This window comes from Pantherophis guttatus, chromosome 2 (genome assembly GCF_059756535.1).
Source record: "Pantherophis guttatus breed Tessera chromosome 2, ASM5975653v1, whole genome shotgun sequence".
In the NCBI taxonomy this organism is placed as follows: domain Eukaryota; kingdom Metazoa; phylum Chordata; class Lepidosauria; order Squamata; family Colubridae; genus Pantherophis; species Pantherophis guttatus.
The window spans coordinates 155,232,396-155,256,948 of NC_142064.1; the positions used below are offsets into that span (position 1 = coordinate 155,232,396).

The following is a 24,553-nucleotide window of genomic DNA, read 5'->3' on the forward strand; positions in this document are numbered from 1 at the left end:
CAAAGTATTCCTTTTGGAGAAAAATGTTTTAAATTAATGCCTAAGTTCTCAAATCTCACAACCATCCATGAATCTCTTTTTCAAGAGAACTGTTTCATGGGTTTGACTACAAACTAGCCAGAATTTTACTAGCTTTTCTCCGCCATCATAATTGAAACTGTATGAAACGAATAAAAAACACTTGTCATGCGATCCTTGACGTGGTTTGCTTGCAGTAAGTCATAGTTTAGTCCACCATGGCGTATTGAACTGAGCACAGTTGGCTGGGTTTACACAATATACTAAGCCATAAAGTATGGTTTATTAACCACGGAGGTTGGGTTCACACATGTAGCTTAACTTGATTGGTGAACCTAAGTCTAAAGCATTGTGCTATTGATGGTATTCTAATTTTCCAGTGTATATATGCAAATTAAAGAAATACTCAGAGGTACTTTGATGCTGGTTGCCTTTACAAAAGGAAAAGAATTATACTTCAAATATACTCAAAAGCACTTAGGCACTAACCATTCTTAAGATACATTTTTCTGATATATAAAAGTTAATATTCGAAGCATGGAATTGGCTTCAAACTGGCCCCTGTGCTTGCTTGGAAATACAGGGCTGTTTCTCAGGCCTCTTCCTTCCTTGAAATTTCCTCCAAAAAGAATAATTTAATAACTGTAACACTAGAGCCAAGTTCTGCCTTCATTACACCCACAAGCAGAGTGCTACATAGCCATTCCCTGACTCATTATGGCAGATCTTAGGGGCCAAAGAGTTTGCTCTGAAAGAGAGAAAAAGTAGTCTCCTTTCACGTAGGCCCTCATTAAGCAGGCCTGGAGACAGACATGTACTAGTAATTCATTAAAGACCCCTGTGGCAAGTTATTCCTTATTCTGAGCCACCCTTCTCCAAAGAAGCAGGGAGAAAATACTTTCAATGCACAAAAGGCTGTGGATCTTCTCTAATGATACATGCTCTGCATTTGATGGTTACCTGTGAATGGGTCAGTTTGTCTGTCCCCTTCATTGTGTAAAATTGGAGCAATCCAATAGTAGATGGGAAAAAAATCTACTCATTTCACAATAGCAAATACATCACAATTCTTGGCATTCCTCTAAGGACTGTTGAAATATACTTACAATTTATATATTTATAAGAGGTGAGATGTATTTAGCCTTCCAGGGTTCTGGCTTCTCATATGTAACTTGTTCAGTCCTCAGCTCTATACCTCTGTTGTTTAGCAACATTATTTAAATGTAGCCCTCCCCCCTGTTCTATTGTTCGCACAATATATAAATTTTATATTGGTGTAATTTTTAATTGACTGCATTTGGGTTCATGGACAGGCTTTTAGGTGGATAGTTTGCTCATTGTGAGGACACACAAGAGATACGCAAGGATGCATAATTTCTTTGAGGGAAAAATGTGCACTAAATATGATTGTAAACCGCCTAGAGTTATCTCTGGGGAGATGGGTGGCATATACTTAAATGCATTAAATAATAAATAGTGAAGAGCCTCATATGAGCTGGATAGGCCAGAGCCTAGCGCCCGAATCTTTTTTTCAAGAAAAAATTATGAAATAATTGTGTATTTGAAAAAATGGGATATGTTTTTAATCTCTTAAGCACAGAAGCCATGGGAAATTCTTCCATTGTTCACAGACTGTTGGAAATAAAATATTAAATATGAAGGGTGGGAAAGATATTGAGTAACTTAATATATTAAAATATCTAGGAATCCATGGTAACTCGTCTCCTCTCTCAGTTGATAGAAAATCCCAACTTTAGAAATTCCGGTCAGGATTGCAACAGATTGACCATATGGCTAGGATAGTTCTCAGTCTGAAGTATAGCCATTGAAGGACCTAGCTGGTTGTTTTTACTTCAGTCTAGTCAGTCTTGTATGGAGTAATAAGGTTTTGGAGGCAGTGGGAAAAGGTGGTGAGGAAAAATCATTGGCATAAACAAGCTATCACTTGAGTGAACAAAAAAACAACAACAAACAGCTGTCATCCAGCAGAAAACCAGCAACCTGGAACAAAATGGCACCATAAGCCAGTTATCCGTTGCTGAAAGGGAGAGGATGGACCAGGTAAAGGTAAAGGTTCTCCTTGCACCTATGTGCTAGTCGTTCCCAACTCTAGGGGGCGGTGCTCATCTCTGTTTCAAAGCCGAAGAGTCAGTGCTGTCTGAAGACATCTCAATGGTCATGTGGCCAGCATGACTAAATGCCAAAGGTGCACGGAACACTGTTACCTTCCCACCAAAGGTGCTCCCTATTTTTCTACTTGCATTTTTTACATGCTTTCGAACTGCTAGGTTGGCAGAAGCTGGGACACGACACTAGGGATTCGAACCCCTGAACTGCTGACCTTTCGATCGACAAGCTCAGCATCTTAGCCACTGAGCCACCGCGTCCCTCGATGGACCAGGGGTAATAGTCAAACGGAGCTGGGGGCAACACTAGATCTAAAGTAAGCATTTCAGCTAATCCACTCTTAAGGGCTCTGGAGCTTCAAAATATGGATAGAAGATGTATCTAAAATGTGCTGGGAGTCAGTGGAGGACTATGTTATCCATTCTTGCCCTTGAGACGTGGTGGTAGCCTCTTCTGGGAACAAGCAGAAAGGATGAATCTGCCCTGAATCTCCAAGTATAGGCTAAGAAGGAGTCTTCACAATTGAACCCAGGACTGAAGATTCTTTTTGAGCCTGTTCTAGGTCTTGCATCTTTTCCCAGCAAAGCTGTGTAAGGCTAGGCTTATCTCTTAAGAATCTAGCTTCCTTTTCCAGCCACTAAAACCAGATGAGGAACTGCAAATGTCTGCCTCTTCTCCCAAGACTCGGGTTGAGTGAGATCTCTCTTACCCAGCTATTTCAATTACGCCTTGCAAAACTTCCGATCTGTATCCTGGACTATGCTACTATGGATTCCAACCACTTCTCTTTTCTTCCAATATTGGACCATGAATCCATCAATGGAGTAGGAAAAGCCCAAGCAGCTTCGGGGACTGACTCTTATCAGTGGAGCGCATAACAGTGGCCTTAAGGGCTAGAGGTAATTATTAATTGCTCTTTTTGTCGTCATGGTTGCTGAAAATACATGGTGCTGTTTCTTGTTATTTTGTGATGGTGACAGATGAAAATAAGAATGTAAAAATGAACAATTTGTCCCCTCTCCTTTACAGTACATTCATCTTGGCTCTGTTCACACATTGCAGTGTCTCCTCCCCCCTCCCTGACCTTCATCGCACCCACACCTATCTTCTGAGCTGTGGAATTCAGAGCATGCAGGGACACGCATGTTACACCTGTCTGCAACCCTTTAAACAAAACATGACTTTTCCTGGGGTTGCATAACAGCTGCAGAGAGGCAGCCACAAGAGCTTAAGAAGTTACAGACAAGTGCTACACGAGCACCTCCTTTGCACACCAAAGCCCCTTTTTGCCTTCATATCCAATATCTCCCTTATTTTATTCAGTTTTAAGATTTCAGCTGCTTTTTCAGGTCACAGCTGGTTTGGAATGCAAACTTCATGGAGTTTTGCCAAATCTATCACATTGAACCTGCAGATCCACTGTGATGTCTTAAGCCAGTGTAAACATTTTGAATCGTCCTTAAGATTTGCTTAGCACTTTTGAATATGAATGAAGCTATGGAACCTTTGTTGTTTACAGCCATTCCATTTTGCATTTTGGTGAACAAATAAACAAATTGTTCCTCCTAGTGTTTAATTAGTTTAGAGGCCCATGAGTTGTGTATGTGTACATGGAAATGTGAAATAACAGATGAAAATGTGTAATGTAAAATAGGAAGGTTATAGTTAAAGCAATAAGAAACGTCTTACAATTTTCCCTCGCCCCTTTATAGCAATAGCACTTAGCAATAGCACTTAGACTTATATACCGCTTCACAGTGCTCTACAGCCCACTCTAAGCAGTTTACAGAGTCAGCATCTTTCCCCCAACAATCTGGGTCCTCATTTTACCAACCTTGGAAGGATGGAAGGCTGAGTCAACCTTGAGCCTGGTGAGATTCGATCTGCCAAACTGCTGGCAGCCAGTGATCAGCAGAAGTAGCCTGCAGTACTGCACTTTAACCACTGCGCCACCACGCTCCTTTTTAGTATATTCTTCCTGGTTTTGTTTACATATTGCAGTGTCTCTCTCCTCCCCCCCCAAAAAATATTTCTCAGCCCAACCCACCTCACATGGTGGTGGTTGTGGGAAAAATAGGAGGAGGGAGTACTATGTATGTTGATTGCCTTGAGTTACTTATAAAGTTATAAAGGTGAATACATAAATATGTTGTAAATACTTAATAGTTTTGTAGATGAATGGCTTTTTTGGTTGTCTGAAATCAGCAGTTGAGTTTAAGAACCGTTTTGAACCATATAATATCGACAAGAGCAGAATTTCTTGTTCCTTTTCTGCCTGAATTGTTCTTTTGTCACTCAAAGGTTGGACCAATGAAAGGTGTACATCACCTATTTTGTATTTCCATTTTGTAATACTTTTTGCCACGTGTTGTCAAATTAGAGCTTTTCTAGGCAGGAACAGGATTAAATATTCTTGAAAAGAATCCAGAAATCATTCTGCTTCCTCCACACACAGTAACTCACTCCAGATACCGTGAGTCACAGATGTCTGAGCAGGAGACCGATTTTCTACTACTGTGTTTTTGTGCTCTGAACTAAAAAACCAAAAAAAAAACCAATGGATCATGGCTAGGTTGGTGACCAGAAAAATAAGCTGTGCAGCCTGATGGGTCTGGAGAACAATGGTAGAGGTTGTTTACTGTGGTAACAGCAATCAAGGCCAGCTCTGTGGAGAATATGTGGCCTATGCTGCTTCAGCTGATGATCTTCGGACCGATTTAGTTGCCTTGGTAAAATGGAATAAATGGGGACAACCTGGATTTAGCCCCTTGTTCACTAATTGCAATGGTGGTATCACTTCTGAAACCACATTAGGGTTGCCAAATACGATTTTCAAACTAAACAGGACCCTGGAACAACAATATCTGCAACTGTAGACATCCTGGAGTTTTGGTGGGTGTGTGGATGTGTAAATTGGGTAAAGAATTATGGGGATGTAGTACCTTTAAAATAAGAGGATCTGGCTACCAGAGGCTTCAATAGCCTATGGCTAATTAAAGAGCTTTCTCTGAGTATTGAGGCAAATGAATCTTTGCCCTTTCATACACAATGGATAAGTTGTTTGATGAAAGGAGTGTTGAATCTCAGAATCCGGTAGTGTCACTTTCTCACCCAAAGCTACAGACATTTTTCATACTCACCTACTTAGGAGGATCATCTGTTAACATTCTCCATATTTTCCACACTCGGGATGTATCAACTCAAGAAGAAGGAGTTGTATGGCTTTGGACTGGAAGAATACTTCAGCCTCATGGTTTGTTTGTTTTTTGGGAATGGGGGGGAGACAGAAAGTCCATCTTAACTTTGGGATTCAGGGAAGGTTTTAAATGGAAAGCAGCCAGAGAATAAAATCTAGGAGTAGAAATAAGTCCGGCTAGTATCCCATCTGGAGCTGGTTGCTTTAGTTTAACTATAATTGACTAGAGGCTCTGCTGATTCACAACGGGAAATTTTTAGGTGTGGTTAGCCTAACGCATGCATTGCAAACCAGCAAAGCAGGCCAGACATAGGCCTTGGTAAGCTGGGTAGCCAGGGCTTTTACAAGCACAAAATGTATCTGGGAGCCAAGCTCTCTTCCTTGACCTCTAGCTACAAAATGTAGCTAGTTGTCTGAACCAGCTTCTGCTTGGGAGAGGGTGTTCTGTTCTTTTGCTTAGTTGAATTTGACAGATCTCTACTTTTAAGAGAAACACACCCTGTTTGCATTTATTCCACAAAGCTGCTCCCAGCTTGACCATTGGACAGATACTGGCACTTGGTTCTATTCGATTTACTGTACACCCATCCTCCCCCCCCCCCTTTGCAATCCTCCAGGGTCAAAAGACTTTCTACAATTTATGGTTAGTAAAACCTGTCTCCCCTACAACAGAAATCAATCTTGTATCTTTGTGAATTTAATTAAATCTTGGGTGGGGTATCTTTCTCTCATCCAAAGAAAGAGAAGTGCTTTTTTGCTTCTGGTGTATAGAAACTGTCTACATGCAGGTCAGATTCCGGGACTCACATTTAAATCTTTTCAGGTCCTTTTAAAAGAAAATTTGAATTTCCTCTCCCAAAGCTGAGCTAGGTTCCACATTTAGTGTTATTCAGGCACCTTTTTTTGGCAGCACACCTTGTTCACATCACGCAGCATGAAATGCTCAGTGTTGCCTTGCTATGAAGAGTTAGTAGTACAATTAAACCAAGTCGAAAAGGAGGAGGGTGGTAACCTTGGGAATCTGAGGCAGGAGTCATGCACCCTGCTAAGGGATCGCAAGATTTGTTTGGTTGTAACTTAGCACAATAATCCAACTATTGTGGTTTATTAAACATTAGATTATAGCTTAGTGTAATTTTCTCCTGCTTGTTGCTCAGCTGCAATTCCCTGATTTCCTCAGCCAAATTGAGAAAGGCTGGCTTAAGTGCAGTGTGACTTATTCAACCCTTCATGGCTTAATGCTGAGGGCGAACCCATCTTGAAAGTTGGTTTTGGCTATTAATATAGCTGATGGTTGCAGCTCTTGATGAATTCTTTGTTTTTCCTTTTGTTTTGCCATTTGCTTTGATTTTGAGTAAGTAACCTTTGTAATAACCAGGGCTACTTCTTAGCTTGAGGATCTGTCTGCAATATCAAGATTCAAAAGTATAACATATCAAGTAAAAATAACGCATGTCGTTGGTTTATGGGACCTAGTGAAAGCTTTGCTACACAGTAGTCCTTGTTTACCAGCTGTCGTACAGTAACTGTTCTCAGTTAAAACCAATCCTTACAAAGTTTGCAGATCTGTAAAGCAAAGGAATGCTGAAGTAACAGTATAAACACAGTTTATCTTAGTAAACGCTTCACTTATCATCCAAGTTGCTGGACTTAATTGTGGTTGCTAAATGAAGAGTACCTGAAAACATACATTTGTCAAATTATTTTTTTCTTCATCATTAAATAACCATAATAGTTGTAACTATAGAGATCAAGCTACATACTACTTTAATAAGGTAACTACCCATTGTCATTTCCCCCTCAAAATTATGTACAGTACACTGAATTTTATCCGTATTGTGCAGTGTAGGGAGATATTAATTCTCCTCTTACAATTGCAGCCCCAGCAATTTAGTATGTCAAAAAGTGGTCTGTTCTGTGCAAACTGCACTGTTCAATGCAAACTGTACGCACACATCTTAAATTGGGATTACAACATATTGTGGAACAAAACATTCCCTAAGGTTCTGTTACACTTACTTCTACACTAAAAAGGTTGGTGGGGAGGGGAAATCGGCAAAAATTGTAACTTTCCAATTGGTGCTAAGCAATTCCCAGCAGAACCAGCAATGTGGGATGAGGCTGGGGGTTTTAACAGTATGAGGGTCCTTCATCCTTGCTTTGAAATAATGTCTAGTTTGACCCTAGAATTGGAGATTGGGGTTTGCAAACCAGCTGGAATCTTTCCACTTCTCAGCTTGGACACTGAATACTGTGCATCAAAGAGGAGGAAAATGCACCAAGGTGGACAGAATGTTGCACACAATTACACCTCCTTCTATGAGGCTATTGGTTTAAATATTCTGTTGTCCTTGAGACAGCTGCTGCAGCCTCTACGCACTGACATTATGGAAGAGATTATAGTAATTCTTACCCTGTGGGAAAAGAAGGAAATAGATATTTTTTCTTTTTTAAGGTGGAAATTCCCATTTTCTGCTACTCGTTGAAGGACCAGGAAAACAGTGCAACTCAGTTTTTCCACAGACACTGCTGTATGGCATTGCTCCCAGTCCTAATGGTTTGCTTGCTAAGAATTTGGGGGCTTGGTTTGCTACTATGAGGATTTCATTAGGCCAAGATTATTAATTTTCCTGCCTTCCAATGGCCAGAGATGAGTGAAACCTCCTGTAGAGAGGAACCCGCTGAGATCTGTTTCCTGGAACCCACAAGAGAGTTTTGAAGCAATGGGAAGCCATGGGAAATGGTTGCTCTCTCAGCCTTTCTTGTATAGTTAAAGGCATGTTTCTTTCATAGACATCTTTCTCTCTGCCTGTGTTATCCACAGCTTGTAATAAATCCATTACATAAAGCACAGTGAATTTAGTAGGACTAAACTTAAACTCTACAGTATGTGATACAGGCAAACATTACAGTCAAAGATTGCAATGTATAATGTCCTCATTGTTAACCGACTGGTGCTTCTCTTCTTAAAGTACTGAATCCCAGAACAGTTTGGAATGCAAACAATTAGCAATTCACACTCAATGTAGAAAAAAATGGGACATTTGTACTTGAGCCTCAGCAAGCCAACCCAACCAGATATTTTCTCTCTTTTGAAACTTTGAAATGTAAATATATTAATGGAGAGGTTCTCTATTCACTCCATCACCACTCATACATGGTGGTACCATTAGGGGCATAGAATCTCCAGTAGAGGCTTTACGTGTGACTTTTTACGTGTCCTCCTTCATAGATCTTTTTCAGGGATGAATGGATTCAAGGCATCATCTTCATTTTATTTATTTATTTATTTATTTATTTATTTATTTATTTATTTATTTATTAAATTTATATCCCGCCCTTCTACCCGAAGGGACTAAGGGCGGTGAACAGCCGAGAATTAAAATAACATGCAATATAAAAGTTAAAATAATTAAGAATAAATTAAATTAAATGGCCACCCCAATTTAAAACCCCTAGCAATACAATTAAAAACCCCTAAAACCTATTCAGGCCAGGCCGGTTTGCTGAAATAAAAACGTCTTCAGGGCCTTACAGAAAGTGCGGAGATCCGGAATCAGCCGTATTCCGGGAGGTAGCTCGTTCCAAAGGGCGGGTGCTCCCACAGAGAAGGCCCTCCCCCTGGGGGCCGCCAGCTGACATTGCTTGACCGACGGCACCCTGAGGAGGCCCTCTCTGTGAGAGCGTATTGGCCGGTGGGAGGTTATCGGTAGCAGGCGGTCTCGTAAATACCCTGGCCCTAAACCATGGAGCGCTTTAAAGGTGAGAACCAACACCTTGAAGCGCACCCGGAAGACCACCGGGAGCCAGTGCAGCTCGCGCAGGAGAGGTGTTATATGGGAGCGCCATGTCGCTCCCGTGATCACCCGCGCGGCCGCATTCTGGACCAGTTGGAGCCTCCGGGTGCTCCTCAAAGGGAGCCCCATGAAGAGAGCGTTAGCGTAGTCCAGGTGAGAAGTGACGAGAGCATGAGTGACTGTGCATAAGGAATCCCGACTCAGAAAGGGGCGCAACTGGCGTATCAGGCGAACCTGATAAAAAGCCCCCCTGGCCATGGCTGTCATATGCTCTTCTAAAGACAGCCGTGTGTCCAGGAGGACGCCCAAGTTGTGAGCCCCCTCTGTGGGGGTCAATGACTCACCCCCAATAGCCAGTGATGGCGCCAGCTGGCTATATCGGGGTGCCGGCATCCACAGCCACTTGGTCTTGGAAGGGTTGAGTCGAAGCCTGTTCCTCCCCATCCAGACCCGCATGGCCTCCAGACACTGGGACATCACTTCAAGGGCATCGTTGGGGTGGTTTGGGGTGGAGATGTACAGCTGAGTGTCATTGGCGTACAGATGGCATCGGACCCCAAATCCACGGATGATCTCACCCAGCGGCTTCACATAAATGTTGAACAGGAGTGGCGAGAGGACCGACCCTTGTGGCACCCCACAAATAAGGCGCCTCGAGGTCAACCTCTGCCCCCCTGCAACACAGACTGCGACCGGTCGGAGAGATAGGAGGAGAACCACCGCAACACGGTGCCTCCCACCCCCAGTCCCTCCAGGCAGTGCAGCATGATACCATGGTCGATGGTATCAAAAGCCGCTGAGAGATCTAATAGGACCAGAACAGAGGAGCAACCCCTGTCCCGAGCCCCCCAGAGATCATCAACCAACGCGACCAATGCCGTTTCCGTGCTGTACCCAGGCCTGAAGCCGGACTGGCACGGGTCTAGATAGACGGTTTTATCCAGGTACTGCGGGAGCTGTTGCGCAACCACACTCTCAACAACCTTCGCAATAAAGCGAAGGTTGGAGACAGGATGGTAGTTAGCCATAACAGCCGGATCCAGAGAAGGCTTCTTAAGGAGGGGCCTCACCACCGCCTCTTTCAAAGCAGGCGGCAGGAAACCCTCCCCCAAAGAAGCATTTATAATCCTCTGGAGCCAGCCTCGCGTAACCTCCCGGGTAGCCAGTACCAGCCAGGAGGGACATGGGTCCAGTAAACATGTGGTTGCATTTAACCTCCCCAGAATCCTGTCCACGTCCTCAGGAGTCACAGGATCGAATTCGTCCCAGATAACATTCTCAAGACCCGCCTCAGCCACCCCGCCGGAATCTACCCAGTCAGAGTCCAAGCCTTCCCGAATCTGAGTGATTTTAACGTGCAGATACTTGCAAAATCCTCAGCCTGCCCTTGCAAGGGGTTCTCCCGCGCTCCCTGATGGGAGTAGTGATTTATAGTACTTTTGTGTTTTGGTGTTGCTGCTTCTCTTATCAGCCTCACCCTTCCTATTCCCCCTATTGAGCCAGTGGAGTTTTGAAAACTTGGAGTTTCAAATACAAAAAATAATGCAAAGAGTTCTTCTGCATGGCCCAGTAACCACCCACGAGAGACAAGTTCCCTACAGTTTTCTTTGTAACATTTCAAAAGTGGTTTGCCATTGTCTCCTTCCTTAGGGCTGAGATGCCTTAACCACTACATCAAAGTAGCACTAATCTGCTGCAGATTACTGTTACTAAAGGGAGTTGTTTTTTTTATTTTACTACTCTACTGCTACATATAATGTGGATAGGACTAGGACAGGGGTCTGCAACTTTAAATACTCAAAGAGCCATTTAGACCAGTTTTCCACAGAAAACTCAATGTCACTCACTCCCACCCAGTCACATGACACCCTCCCCAGCCACACCTACCCAGGTTCTGTTGCTCCCAGTGCTTTCTTTTCTGTAGGAAAGAGGTAGGTATGTCTGTCTGTCTGTCTGTCTGTCTCTCTCTCTCTCTCTCTCTCTCTCTCTCTCTCTCTCTCTCTCATATATCTATCTATCTATCTATCTATCTATCTATCTATCTATCTATCTCTATATATATATGAGAGAGTGGGGATGTGAACTGATTGGGTGGTAGCTTGGCTGTGTTCTGATTGGGTGGAGGTGTGTTCTGATTGGTTGGGGGTTTGGCTGTGCTCTGATTGGATGGGGGTGTGTTCTGTTTAGGTGGGGGCTTGGTTGTGCTCGGGTTAGTGTGAGTTGCAGGGGGATTTGAGCTGGTGAGCTGCGTTGTTGTTGTTTGGCTTTGTGTTCGTGGTCGTGCCACATCTTCATGGTGGGTGTCAGTTAAAAGTGGCAGTTAAAAGTATGAAGTATAAAAAAAAAGTATAAAAGTATGAAGGCTATTGCTTAACGCATTGTAAGCCGCCCTGAGTCTCCGGAGAAGGGCGGCATATAAATCAAATTTAAAAAAAAAAAAGAAAGAAAGAAAGAAACAGCTGTGATCACACATTGCTCCTAGAAGCATGAAGCCGAAAACACCAGCCTGAAGATGACGAATGAGACTTCGTCGAAACGTCGCCAAGACACTTCCAATTTTATGTGAGAGAAAACCCGAATAACCAAAGACCTACATACAAACACCCGCGAAAACCTCAGAAAACAAACAAATATATATATATATATATTGACTGACTCTTTTTTATGGTTTTCATATACATACATATACATATACACATACATACATATATGTGTATATGTATATGTATGTATATGAAAACCATAAAAAAGAGTCAGTGGCATCTGACTATATATAATCAGCAAGTACAGGGGTACTTTGCTCCTGCTCTGGAATATGGAGCAAGTCTCCATCCCCCACCGTCACCCTTACCTTCTCAGGCCAGGCAAGGAGTGACTGGGAGGGGAGGGTGAGGGGCGGGGCCAGCCAGTGGTGGTTCAGCCAACAGGGAGCCTCAGCAGGGGGACGAAAGAGCCGCATGCAGCTCCGGAACCACAGGTTGCTGACCCCTGGACTAAGACTAAGAGCCGTCATGGCGCAGTGGTTAGAATGCAGTATTGCAGGCTAACTCTGCATTCCATTGCCAGGAATTCGATCCTGACCAGTTCAAGGTTGACTCAGCCTTCCATCCTTCTGAGGTCAGTAAAATCAAGTCCCAGATTGTCAGGAACAATATGCTGACCCTGTAAACCACTTAGAGAAGGCTGTAAGGCACTATAAAGTGGTATATACTGTAAGTCTAAGTGCTATTGCTAGGACTATTATTCTGCTTCATTACTAAGGCCCAACTTGGATCCTAAGAGTGGTCAGCATTTTTTATGGCAAAAAACTTTCCCGCTCAAACTGAATTGTTATTATGAGTACTCAAGCATATCAGGGGGATGGAGTTACCCAAATCTGGATTTCAGTTTATGAGTGTGAGAGGCTCAGCCCTAAGAAGGATGCAGTTTGAGAAGGGAGTGGGAAGTTGGCGAGGGGCTGATCAGCTGCAGAGTCAGGGGAGCAGGAGCTGCCAGCATTTTGTGACTCACAGGCTGGGAAACGCTGGCAAGCGTGAGAGAGACGAGGCACGGGGCTCTGTTCTCAGGGAGATGCAAGCCAAAAGGCTGCACTCGGGCTTCTCAAATAGACTTGGTCTGGAAACGGCAACTGTTCCCCTCCTTCCTATTTATCCCGTCTCCTTGGCAGATTAGCGTGAAAGGGCAACTGTTCTGCCCCAAGATGGCATCAGGATTTGTGAGGCCTAATGCAAGGGGAAGGATTATTTTCAGCAGCACAGCCTGGCCTGCAAGTATTATCAGTATGCCACACAGCTGGAAGAGGTGAGGGGGGGCTGGGGTAGGAGGAGAACAGCACGGAAAGAGTAACTGCTGCAGCTGTCTGAAGCAGCACCGGCCAGTTAGAGAAAAACCTGTGGGCTGTGTGGAATGTTGTGTGGTCCGAGACTGGGGAGCCGAGTGGGTGGGCAAGCTCTGATTGCATGACAGCCAATTACCTGATTGGACATTACGACTGCAAACAGAGCTGATTTTTGAAGAGGAGGATGCAAAAAATATTCTCTGTAGCCAGAGGATGGGGGAAGGCTTTTGATCTGCTGTTTGTTACATCATTACTCTAGATGTCAGGTAGACTGTAAGGAAAGAAGATTTCGACTCTGCTGACCTTGAACCTGCAATCTGGCTGTAGTTCCATAAACCAGCATTTTTCCCTAAATCATATGTAAAAGCATGTCTTCCTCTCTATACGTTTACTGGTGTTTGGCCTTCAGGTGAAATAAGTCTGGTGCTGTGGATTTTAATTTATAGCATTTTTTTTTAGCTATGTTCCTACGCTAGATGTTCAATTTGGAATAGCTGTCCTTTGTTCACTCTTGTTTTACAGGGTGTCTTCCTGAAGTTATAATCAAATCAAATCTATTCTTCCATCTCTGGAAACTGCAGAAACCAACTTTTATTTGGAAAAAAACCCACAAAGCTATAATATATCCACAGATAAAAACTTCCTTAGTGATATTTCTCTATCTTTTTAAGAGCCAGGGTTTTGACAGTACAGTAAGATATCCCTATCCCCTGTATGACATGCTTTCATTATTACATTTCTATGGATGGCATTTTATCTGCTTGACTTTCTAAAATATATTTTTGGTTTTGAGAGTTTGATTTTTTTTTTATTCATATCTGTACCAAAGAAAGTTGGAATCCAATCTATTTTTCTTTTTGCTCTTCCCTCTCTCTTGATCTGTCTTCTTTTTCAAATCTTCTTTTCCTGTCTGTTTATATTTTGACCTTGTGTTTTTGAAAATCAATAGTTTTTATATAACTTTATTGATTTTTCTAAAAAAATACAAAGTTAAAAGATAAACTAATAGACATAGAAAATTAGAAAAAGACTCAGGAAACAATAAAAATGCAGAGAAGGAAATAGAAGAGAAAAAAAAAAGAGAAGGAATGACTTCTGATTTTCTTTGGTACAGCTACAAATATAAGAATACATCAGACTTACTCCAAAGTTAATGTATGTCGGCATTATTTCAAATAATCCTAGGTAATACTAATCATTTCTCCATGAAGATCTAGTCATCTTCTGGGCACCCACCGGAATCGTATCATTAGCCTGACACTGGTTATGGATGTTTCTGTATCCAGTTTTAAAACTGCTTATTTTCATCCCATCCTATGATCTTTAATATGTATCACACACATAAGGTTCATAAATAAGGGGAAAGCATACAGCCTTGAATCACCTCTTTGCCAACCTGGAACAGGTTGTTTCACGACTTTCTGTGGATTTCTCACCTGTGTATAATTTTCATATGAGGACAACGAGGAGCTCAGAGTTTCCCTGAAATATTACACAGTTTCTCATGATGACACAATCAAAGCCTTTTCTATAATCAAAGAAGCACATGTTGACTTCTTTTTGGTATTCTTTGGTTTTTCTCAATTACCAATCGTGCATTAGCATTGATGTCTTGTGTTCCTCAGCTTTTTCTAAAGCCAGCTGAAACATCTGGCATCTCCCTTTCCATGGAGGATTCTCTAATCTCTGTTGGATGATTGCAAGTATTATTTTGTTAGTGTGTAAAATTAAGGACATTGTAACATAGTTTGCATATCCAGCTCCCTCTCCTTTCTTTGGTAATGGTATGGAGATTGACCTCTTCCAGTCTGTTGGCCATTTCATGGTTTGTCAAATTTGCTGCCATAGTTTGCTTAGAACTTTACTGATTCTTCTTGTATCTTACCATATTTCTGTAGGTATTCTGTTAATTCCTGTAACCTTCTGACTCAGTAAAGACTAGTTAAAGGGCTGATCTAACTTTATCTTCTACCATAGTACTAGAGCTACTTGTAAGTAGAGAACATCTTCTAAGTATCGTGGATATTGACATCTCTGCTGTATGGCATTTCAATGTATTCCTTTCATCTTCGTTTGATCTTCTTGGAATTAGTTACTATATGTCCACAGGCATCCTTTAGCATGCCAATAGGAGGCTGAAACCTCCTTCTGAGTTCAGAGGAATCTTGGAAGATCTCCCTTCTTTTTTCCATGCCTGTTTCCCTCTTCAATGTCTTTTCAGACACTGTAATACTGCTTTTTGTCTTTCCTAATAGCTTTCTGAAATTCTTCGTTAAGTTCCTTCCTGAGATCTTGACTTTGGCTTCCTTGCTGCCCAATATAAATGCCTGTTTGCTTTAGTTGGGCAGCTGGGATGACCTTCATGCCTTGGATGACCCTGCTGGGAGCACATACGTAGCATACACTCCCAGAATTCAATACTCATCCTACCCAGCAACACATAAATCCCGGCCATGATGAAACACCACAGCAGGACTTGGTGGAGAGGGAGGGATGTGTTTCAGTAAAGAATGTGTATGGTGTGTAGGAAATAAATAGGGACACAGGTAGTCCTCAACTTAGAATCATTTAACCATTGGCCCTTGGAAGATGGCCCTCAGAAGGGATGGTTTATAGCTTGCAAAGCATTTCTGACCATTGCAAAATGTTACACTCTCCCTTCCCCCAATTATAAGACTATATTTTGGGTGCTTGGCTACCAGTCACATTTACGACTAACTACAGCATCCTGCAGTTGCACGACCATTGCTTTGTGATATCTTTTTTTTCTTTACTAGTTTCTGACAAAAAAAACACCACCCATTTATAAGAATGGATTCAGACTTACAACCACAGGATTCATTTAATGACCGCTATAAAAATATAAAAATCATAAAATCTGTCCAGTCATGTGGGTGCCTCAACTTAAGACTTTCATGCCTTACAATTGAAATTAACTCCTAGCTGCGGCTGTAAATCGAAGACCATCTATATATAAAATAAAGGAGAGAGAGAAAGAGAGTCCATTTTCCAAGATTAGCTGCAACATTTTGAAGGAACCTGAAGAGGGAAGATACTACTACATGTGTTGTCCGCTAAGAAGGGAAATTTAAATCCTTCTTCTTTTTCCTCTCTTGCATACTCATGGACATCTTCTGCCTTCTGAATAAGATGTGTCCACTAAGCTTAAGGAATCGTTGCCATGTTTAAGCCATATTCTTAAATGGAACTCAGCACAAAATTTCACATAATGCCGCTTAGGAGAAACAAATTCATAAATTTTCAAAGATTGAGAGGTTGTGTTTGGCACTTAAAAGACTGATTCCTTTCCTGTACCATTAAAATTCTACTCATTAATTATTTCATTATTTCGGCCCAATTTGGCAAGGGCATTGGGGGGGAAGTTCTGAGGTTTGTTTTGCCCTAGACCACCCAGTAGCTAATAGCTGAGGTGGGATTGGAACCAGCATGTACTGCAGGTGCAGTTATGTTCCTTTTGTTTTTGCAGTACTGTGCAGGGGTTTGCAAGGAAGCCACACCCGTTATCTCAGTGTCTATTGGACCACTTGAGAAATAAGAGCCTATGTACAGACAACATATCTAGAAGAAACTACACTCTCTGCATGTATGTGAGAGAGAGAATACTACGTTTCAAGCAGTGGTGAAATCCAAATTTTTTTACTACCGGTTCTGTGGACGTGGCTTGGTAGGCGTGCCGTGGCTTGGTGGGCATAGCAGGGGAAAGATACTGCAAAATCTCCATTCCCACCCCACTCCAGGGTAAGGATACTGCAAAATCTCCATTCCCTCCTCACTCCAGGGGGAAGGATATTGCAAAATCTCCAGTCCCACCCCACTCTGGGGCCAGCTAGAGGTGATATTTGCCGGTTCTCCGAACTGCTCAAAATTTCCACTACCAGTTCTCCAGAACCTGTCAGAACCTGCTGGATTTCACCCCTGGTTTCAAGGGGCAAACTAGATTTGAGAATGTATGGTGGATTGAATTCCATGGGATGGGATATAAAGCGGTCAATTGTGTTGAGAGCAATTATTCCTCTAAGCCAGGGAAGCAGATGTACAAGTCATGATATATTCTCTGCAGCCATTGGGTTGACCTCGACAAATCTATGCTTGGGTAGTGGTGGGAGGTTGGAGACAGCAACCCTTGGCTGGTGAGGGTGGCAGCTAATAGTTATATATATATATTTTTGCATGTTTAAGCTCTCCAGATTATAAAAAATGAGGTTACCTATTTTGATTCAACCAAAAATCTAATTGTTGTATAAAGCAGGGGTCTCCAACCTTGGCAACTTTAAAACTTTGCTGGCTGAGGAACTCTGGGAATTGAAGTCCACAAGTCTTAAAGTTGCCAAGGTTGGAGACCCCTGTTATAAAGTACACATTTTTTTAAAAAAATATTTATAAAAAGGCAAACTAAACAGGAATAACAGTGTTTAATATTGTGTTTTAATCAATTCCATCCCTGATTCATTATTTTGAAACTGAATCACAGATTACTGATCTACTGCAACGCTGGTTTCAGCCTAGCTCCCAGGGGCAAAGCCCTTGCCCTTTTCTTTCTCACTGATGGCTCAATCCATCTTTGGGCCTGGAAGTTTGCAAAAGCTCTGCAGATTTCTGCCGACCTGGGGGAGAAGCTTCTTCTCTTCACTATCCCCTGCCTTCCCCCCTCCCCTTTCTCCGCTTACCCATTTGTAAAAACCTATTTCGCTAGAGTGTCATCTTTGACAGTGAGCAGAAGACTAAGTCCCCCATGCAAGTGTGCGCAACAGCCTCTGCACTCAAGCCACAGCTTAGAGGGAACATTGGTACAAAGATAAAGCCATGCGAGGCTGCTCTGTAAAACAAGTCCGTATGGGAATTATAAGGTCATAAAGGAATTTACAGGTTAGGCAGTGATGGAGATAGAGAAGTAGGCATGATGGGGAGAGGAGTCCTGCTGCATTTTCGTTTGAGAGTTGTAAAGATCTCAGATCTGAATGCTCCTTGACAAAGGCTGGTTGTTGCAAGAGAACAGATCCTACAGCTTCAGAGGAATCCTCTTGATTCTCACTATCTCTTTGCTTAGCCTGTGGTGATCAGCTCTAGAAACACCAGCCTGGGCATACGTGTAGCCCTCCAGAATTGGCTTGACCACTTCATAGTGTCCAGAAAGGGACTTTCCTAGCTAATGCCTAAGTTCCCATCTCCATCCCAGCTGCGGGGAGTGTCCTTGGCCATGCTGTGTAAACCACATCCCCATACTCATCACTGAGGCATCCCAGTGGGATTAGCTAGGGAGAGTGGGCTGTCTTAAAGTGAGAACTTCCTGCTTCTTAGTTGGATACTTCATCAAGCACTCACCCACGTCAAATACCTAGGGATCATGCCTAAAAATCCAGGCCCAGTGCCCATAGATAGTACAGGGCTTTATTAGCAGCCTCTATAAGATCCCTCACATAATCACAAGGGTAGTGTACATCCTTTTTTAGCAGGGTCACACATTTTTAACAACATTGTGACAAGTAGAAATTTGGGGGTACCCCCATCATGTAAACAACACTGTTGTTGTCCTGTTGCTGAAGTCATAGAAACCATAAAAACTTAAGACATACCCATTCACACTTAATGCATATTTTGGTACTTGTGGGTCTGGACAGTTTTTAACCTACTAGGGCACATTAGAAGTGAAGAAAATATAGAAGAATTGGGGAAGGTTTTCCCTCCAACAGTTGCTATATTGTACAAGGCAGATATAACAGTTATTAATTGATACTGGAGACCCTGATGACATCTGTAAATTATGGATATTTCTTAGTTTGTGTTGTTCTGATAATCACAAACTGAAATAAAAACCTTTCATAAGCAGTCTACTTGCACGAGTAAAGTAATACAGGTGTATATCAATCACCTGCACTCTTCCACGAACTCCGTTCACTTCCCCGAAGGTACTAGCCAATCTCACATGAGTTCACTGTTCCCACATTACGTTATTTCCAGAAGAATAAATGTCTTTGCACAGCAATAGTGTTGCAACCTTCACTGTCTTTCAGAACTAATTGTCAGGTGTCTCATTAATATGTCAAAAAGATATTGTGTAGTGTGGAAGTGTATTGTGGAAGTGGATTAGGATACATAAGAGATTGAAACAATAACTGTGGAATCAGGCAAGGAAGACCCCTTGTCTTTAAGTTAAGAGTTTCAGTGATTCAAAATATTGAAGGATGGGGACACACATGCACCTCTCCATTTTTCTGAGGCATGTATGTGATGTCAAATTTCTATATCATAGCTTTGGGGGGGAGGGGGAGGTTGAATTTAGGTTTATGCTGCACTTGTAATTTTTGAATATATCCTGTGGAGAACGTGGTTCCCTCTTAACTCATTTTCCCATGATTGTTATTTTTTTTTTTCATTCTGGAATGACAGTGGAAGAACTCAATATGCTTGCGCATGGGGTTGTTCTCATTAGCTCGCCCTCTAGGACTCGTGCATTTGTGTTAAAACGCCTGGTGTTGAGTTGAAGTGTGATTGCTGACAAGGTTGCAGGCGGGTATTCCACAGGGTTCTTTGCTCCTTACTCACATTTTAGTCTCAGTGGGCTTACATATGTACAATCGCTTGTTTTCTGATAAGTATGTATGTACAGACAACTATTGGTAGAAAACGACACTCCTATCCTTTGCTTTAACGATGTAGCATACTTGAAGACTTAGCCAGCTCGAGACTCTGAGAGGTCTTTGGTGGGCATTAACATTAATGCCAACTCTTTCCCCAAAGCCAACAGCAACTGGGTAATATGTGCCCATCAGAGCTGCCAGATTGAGTGGCAAACTGTTTATGCTTCTAGAGACTCTGTGTCAGGGCATGTGGGAGGGCCATACATCTGCTGAGCGTATTTTCCCCCTCCTGCAACCCCAGCGCCTGAAACGAACAGAATTTTTGATCGATTGAAATCAGCTACTTCTAAGCAAAAGTATCGATGATTCTATTTTTTTTTTTTTTGCTCAGAGACGAATGTTCATCTATTTGGTTTGCAAAATAATGTAGGGTTTTAAAAATCAGAATTGAGCATGCACAAATTACGGGGAGGTTGCTGAGCATCACCTGTCCATCTATACATTGACATGGTCTTTCCTTCTTTGTGCACCCAGCAGGAAGTGGGTTGATGGGAAACTCACCTGCCTCATCCTTTATGGGCAGCTTCCTAAGCAGCAGTTTGGGCTCAGCAGCACCTCCGCATCCTACGGGACCGACATCATCCCCATCTGAACCTGCCTTCCATGGCCCCCACTCTGGCACCTCTCAGATTTGGTTCTCACATTCACATGAAGGTAAGGAGAGTTGGTGGAGGCACTTGGGTGAGGTAGCATCATTTCTAAATAAAGATGTTTCTTAGAAGTGTCCTTTGGTAGACAGATGGGTAGAGTATGGAAGTGCAAGATCTTAAGATGCCTGATATTGCAGATACATCCACGTCACTGGCACGGTCTAAAAATTGTCAAATCAACTGAAATTTTTCAATATTCTGTACAGGTAGAATAATGGAAGACATATAGCCCCGATCTGCAGTGGCAGAGGCGATCTCATTAATTTGCCCTTACAAGCATAGCTCCCCATTGTTCTACAGTTTTCTTAGAAAAAAGGATTGTGCAGACAGGAGAATTCAGGTGTAAGAATTCTCAGTTGCTTGGCGTTCTGGCTGTTGTTAGATAGAAAGAAGAAGATACAATGAGATGAGGGGAAGCTGTGGATTGAAGTAGAAATAAAAACGACTTGACAAATGCGCACCCTGAGGCATTTCGATATGGTAGATGGGTAGGAGACCCTCTGATTTTTGGAGTCCCTTTTTCCATCCCCAACCCCCTGACCACGTCATGCAGGAAACAGCTCCATTTAACTTCACACAGCCTAGAGTTAGAGCTGTTTTTTTCTGATTTATGCTGGTAGCACACTGAAGAGAGGGAGGGGGTCGGTTGGCAAGGGAATCCAGGGAATTACCTGCAGTTTCTCTTTTCTGTTGAGGCGCTTTTCTTTTCCTTTTCTGTTTTAGCTTCAGGAACCCTGAAAGTATTTCAAAAAGCTCTCTTTTCTCTCTCCTGTTTCTTAGAGGACCCTTGGGCCAAGTGTTTGGACTTGGAGAATGAATGTGTAGCAGGTCTGGTCTATGCAATAGATAGATGGATGCCTTGTCCCCATCCCCACGCTGTTGCTAGCCCTCACTTCCCCCTTGGACCTTCCTGAGGTTCTTCTGGGCCTGAACCTCCCTTTCCACAGCTCAGCCAATGATCTTCAGGCTGTCCCCAAATGCAGTTACTCTGTCACATCACTCACTGCCTTTCAGTGGAACTTAAAAGTGCTCTCTGTATGCTTTAGCCGTGCCCCTCAACCCTAAGACCACCTGCCTCGCTCCCTCCCCACTCTCATCCTTTGGACTCCCAAGCCTCTGCTCTTCCTGATCGCCCCAATGCCACCCCAACACACCCCTCCCCCCGTCTCACCCTTCCTGCTGTGCTGAGCTGGTGGCCACACAACTATTTTTAGTTTTCTTAATGCACTTGTGCTTTCTCTCCCCTGCAGCAGCGGCCTCTTGTCGTGCCCTTCCCCCAACGTTTTTCCCTTCTTGCAAGATACAGAAAGTTAAAGTGTGAGCGGCAAGGTGCTGCTGGCATGGTGCCCTGGCAGCCAGCCCGACTGCTAGCTTGAACGGCTGCCAGCTAGCTTCCGGCATGTCGGGTCTGTTGGGGGCGGGGTGCAGGCAATGCTGTCAGCATGATGCTGACGGGCAGCCGGTCTAATGGGGGTGGAGCAGTAGAGCTGCTAGCTATGGGGAGCAGCCTGCTTGTTGGGGAGATTAGTCCGGCAGGCCAGGGGCAGGGAAGGCTGCCTTCCATCCTGCTGTGAAGGAACCATTGAAAAAGAGGATTCCACAGGACAGTTTGGGAAAAACTTCTAGGAAGGAAGGACTTGGCTTGATGCTCCTGTCCTCATGGCCATTGTTTGGCCTTTAGTCTGGGAAGCTCTGAGTCATGATGGGGGGTGGGGTTGAAAGGAGAGGAAGAGCTGTTCCTCTGGGTTCAGCTACAGTATAATAGCTCTGAGAGGATGAGGATCATGCTCACTTTCTGATCACTCATCTGTGCAATACACCTTTTTTTGTATTGACGATGTATGTGAATGTATATGCATTATGCAAGCATGCACACCTGGGCACATTTGGTATATGTTCATTTTTTGTACATGCTTCATACTATGAGGAAGATGAGGTGATGTCTTTTTAATATAGTTCAACGTCTTTAAAAAGTAATACTCCAAAGGAATGAAACAAACAAACAAACAACAGTTTTCTTGGGGAATTGAATATTATTAATATTTCTGTTAATATTTTACTAATCTCAATCAACCTTTCTTTTTTTGGTTTTTTAACCCAGTCCTATCATTTGGTTTCTTTTTAAAATGTTCAGCAAGAGGTAATTTCATTTTTTGAACTGATATAACAGCAACCCTTTCCCTATCCTTTTGGTTGCAGGGGATCTGGTTGTTGTTGTTTGCTTGTTTCTTTTTAAAATGAGCCTTGCTGTGCTGATCTTTACCGTACCAGGCAAATCACTAATTCCCCTCCTTTTGCAAACTGGGGGATGAAGCTGACTTGCCCCTTTTGCTGAAGTAACCACCTGAACTTGCTCAGGAAGTCTCTGGAACGGCTGAGCAGTCTCAGTCCCTTTACACACAATACACATAATGCTGGAGTAACACTCCAATAGCGCAGTTGCAGCTTGCTGCCATCTTGACTTTTTTGAATTCCCCCTCCCCCAGACAGCCCTGATCAAAAGCCTATTTTTGAGACTACAGTGGACAAATTTAGTAATAGCACTTAGCAATAGCAATAGCAGTTCGACTTATATGCCACTTCACGGTGCTTTATAGTCCTCTCTAAGCTGTTTACAGAGTCAGCATATTGTCCCCAACAATCTGGGTCCTTATTTTACCCACCTCAGAAGGACGGAAGGCTGAATCAACCTTGAGCTGGTCAGAATTGAACTGCTGAACTGCAGGCAGCTGGCAGGCTGCAGAAGTAGCCTGCAGTACTACATTCTGACCACTGGGCCACCACAGCTTTGTATAATACCCATCTTAACGGGGTTTTTTGTTTTTTTTTAACTTTTCCTTATATTTCTCCAAATAAAAACTTTACTGACAACATTTGACTTAGAACCAGAACTAGATTGTAGGAAGCCAAGAAGATGGACTCTAGTAAGGGCATGGTGTCAGTGGTTATGTAGATTTAATGTTTCTGCTAGGGTACGCAGGCATGGAACAAGATTGTAAGAGCCAGATTCTTTCCTCTTAATACTTTGAGCAAAGAGCTACATTTCCAGGCTATGTCAGGAACCCAGAGCAGCAATTGCAATGGCTAGATTAGGATCTATCACCCCTTGTTCTTTGGGGATCTATCACCCCTTGTTCTTTGCTTGTGGTGCTCTTCGCCCTCATCTGCATACCCTTGCTAATAAGGCTGTTCTCACTTCAACCCTTACCAAAGCATTAAAAGGTTATTTGAGAATGTGATATTATCAAGAACAGCAAATTGATGCAAATATATGCCTAAGCATAATATTATTTTGTCTGCAGAATTTTAGTCACCTGGGTGCAGAATTTTGATATATTTAGGCATAACAGCCCCAGCCCCGTTAGCCTATGTTATTTTCTCTCACAATTTTCTACAGACTCCTGGAGCTGATATTCAAGAGCTGCTTCCTCAGTTTTACAAAGAAGCCAGAGATCAATATCCATCAAGGGTTTCTTATGATCGGGGGAATAGTGTGTTTTGTTCCCTCCATTTGTAGCTGTTGTTCCAGGCGTCTTCTTTTACCAGATGTGCTTTGTGAGGTCCTTCTGCTAAAGTAGCACTAGAGAGTTTTCTGGTTCAGTATCAACACTTTTAGCTGTGGTCCATCCCATAGCCGGCTACTGCTCGAAACCTAGCAGTGATTAATATAGCCAAAGTAATAATCTGACAAAGGACTTTGAATTTACCCCAGCAATCCTCTTTCAACCTATGCATAGAGACAGATCAGACTAAGGCCCAGTGACTTGGCTTTGTGACTGTTGTGTTGTGACATGGGCCTGTCATTCCACAATGCTTCTTGTTTTAGCTCCAGGTTACCCGAGGTTCTCTGGGAGCTTAGCATCCACTTTTCTTCCCATGAGCCATTTGGATCACCATGGAAACAACAATGTCCTGTATGGCCAGCATCGTTTCTATGAAAGCCAGAAAGGCAAGTATTGGTTTGACTATGTGGTATTTCTGACTCTGCCTCAAGGGACAGGAGAACCATGGTGTAATTGTTATCTTACCAAGGACACAGATTAAGTGGGCAGCTGCAAAGAGAAGGTAGAGGAAACGAGGCAAAACTGACTTTTCTAGAACTGAAGTGTATGATAGCCAACTTCAACTCCACTAAGTCTTACAGGTGGGCACCAGACATTTCGCTAGATCAGCTGCTGCTTTGTAAGCGTGCCTCTGCAAACTAGGGAGCTTTTATTTCCAGCATTACTTGGTGCCAGAAGGCATGGGCAATTAGAGCTGCTAGGCTA

At 42.9% G+C, this 24,553-nt stretch overlaps 1 protein-coding gene across 12 annotated transcripts in view; it reads left to right on the forward strand.

Annotated features, from left to right (window-relative positions):
• BAHCC1 (BAH domain and coiled-coil containing 1) overlaps window positions 1–24,553 on the forward strand; it is a 126,107-nt gene that overhangs the window by 58,596 nt on the left and 42,958 nt on the right. For 8 of the 12 annotated variants that reach the window (XM_034412764.3, XM_034412763.3, XM_034412762.3 and 5 more), the window contains 2 exons: window positions 20,110–20,289; window positions 24,112–24,234. In XM_034412764.3, the coding sequence (XP_034268655.2) occupies window positions 20,110–20,289; window positions 24,112–24,234 (303 nt within the window). The remainder of the gene's footprint in view (window positions 1–20,109; window positions 20,290–24,111; window positions 24,235–24,553) is intronic. The other 4 variants (XM_087887065.1, XM_087887066.1, XM_087887064.1 and 1 more) reach the window with 1 other exon arrangement.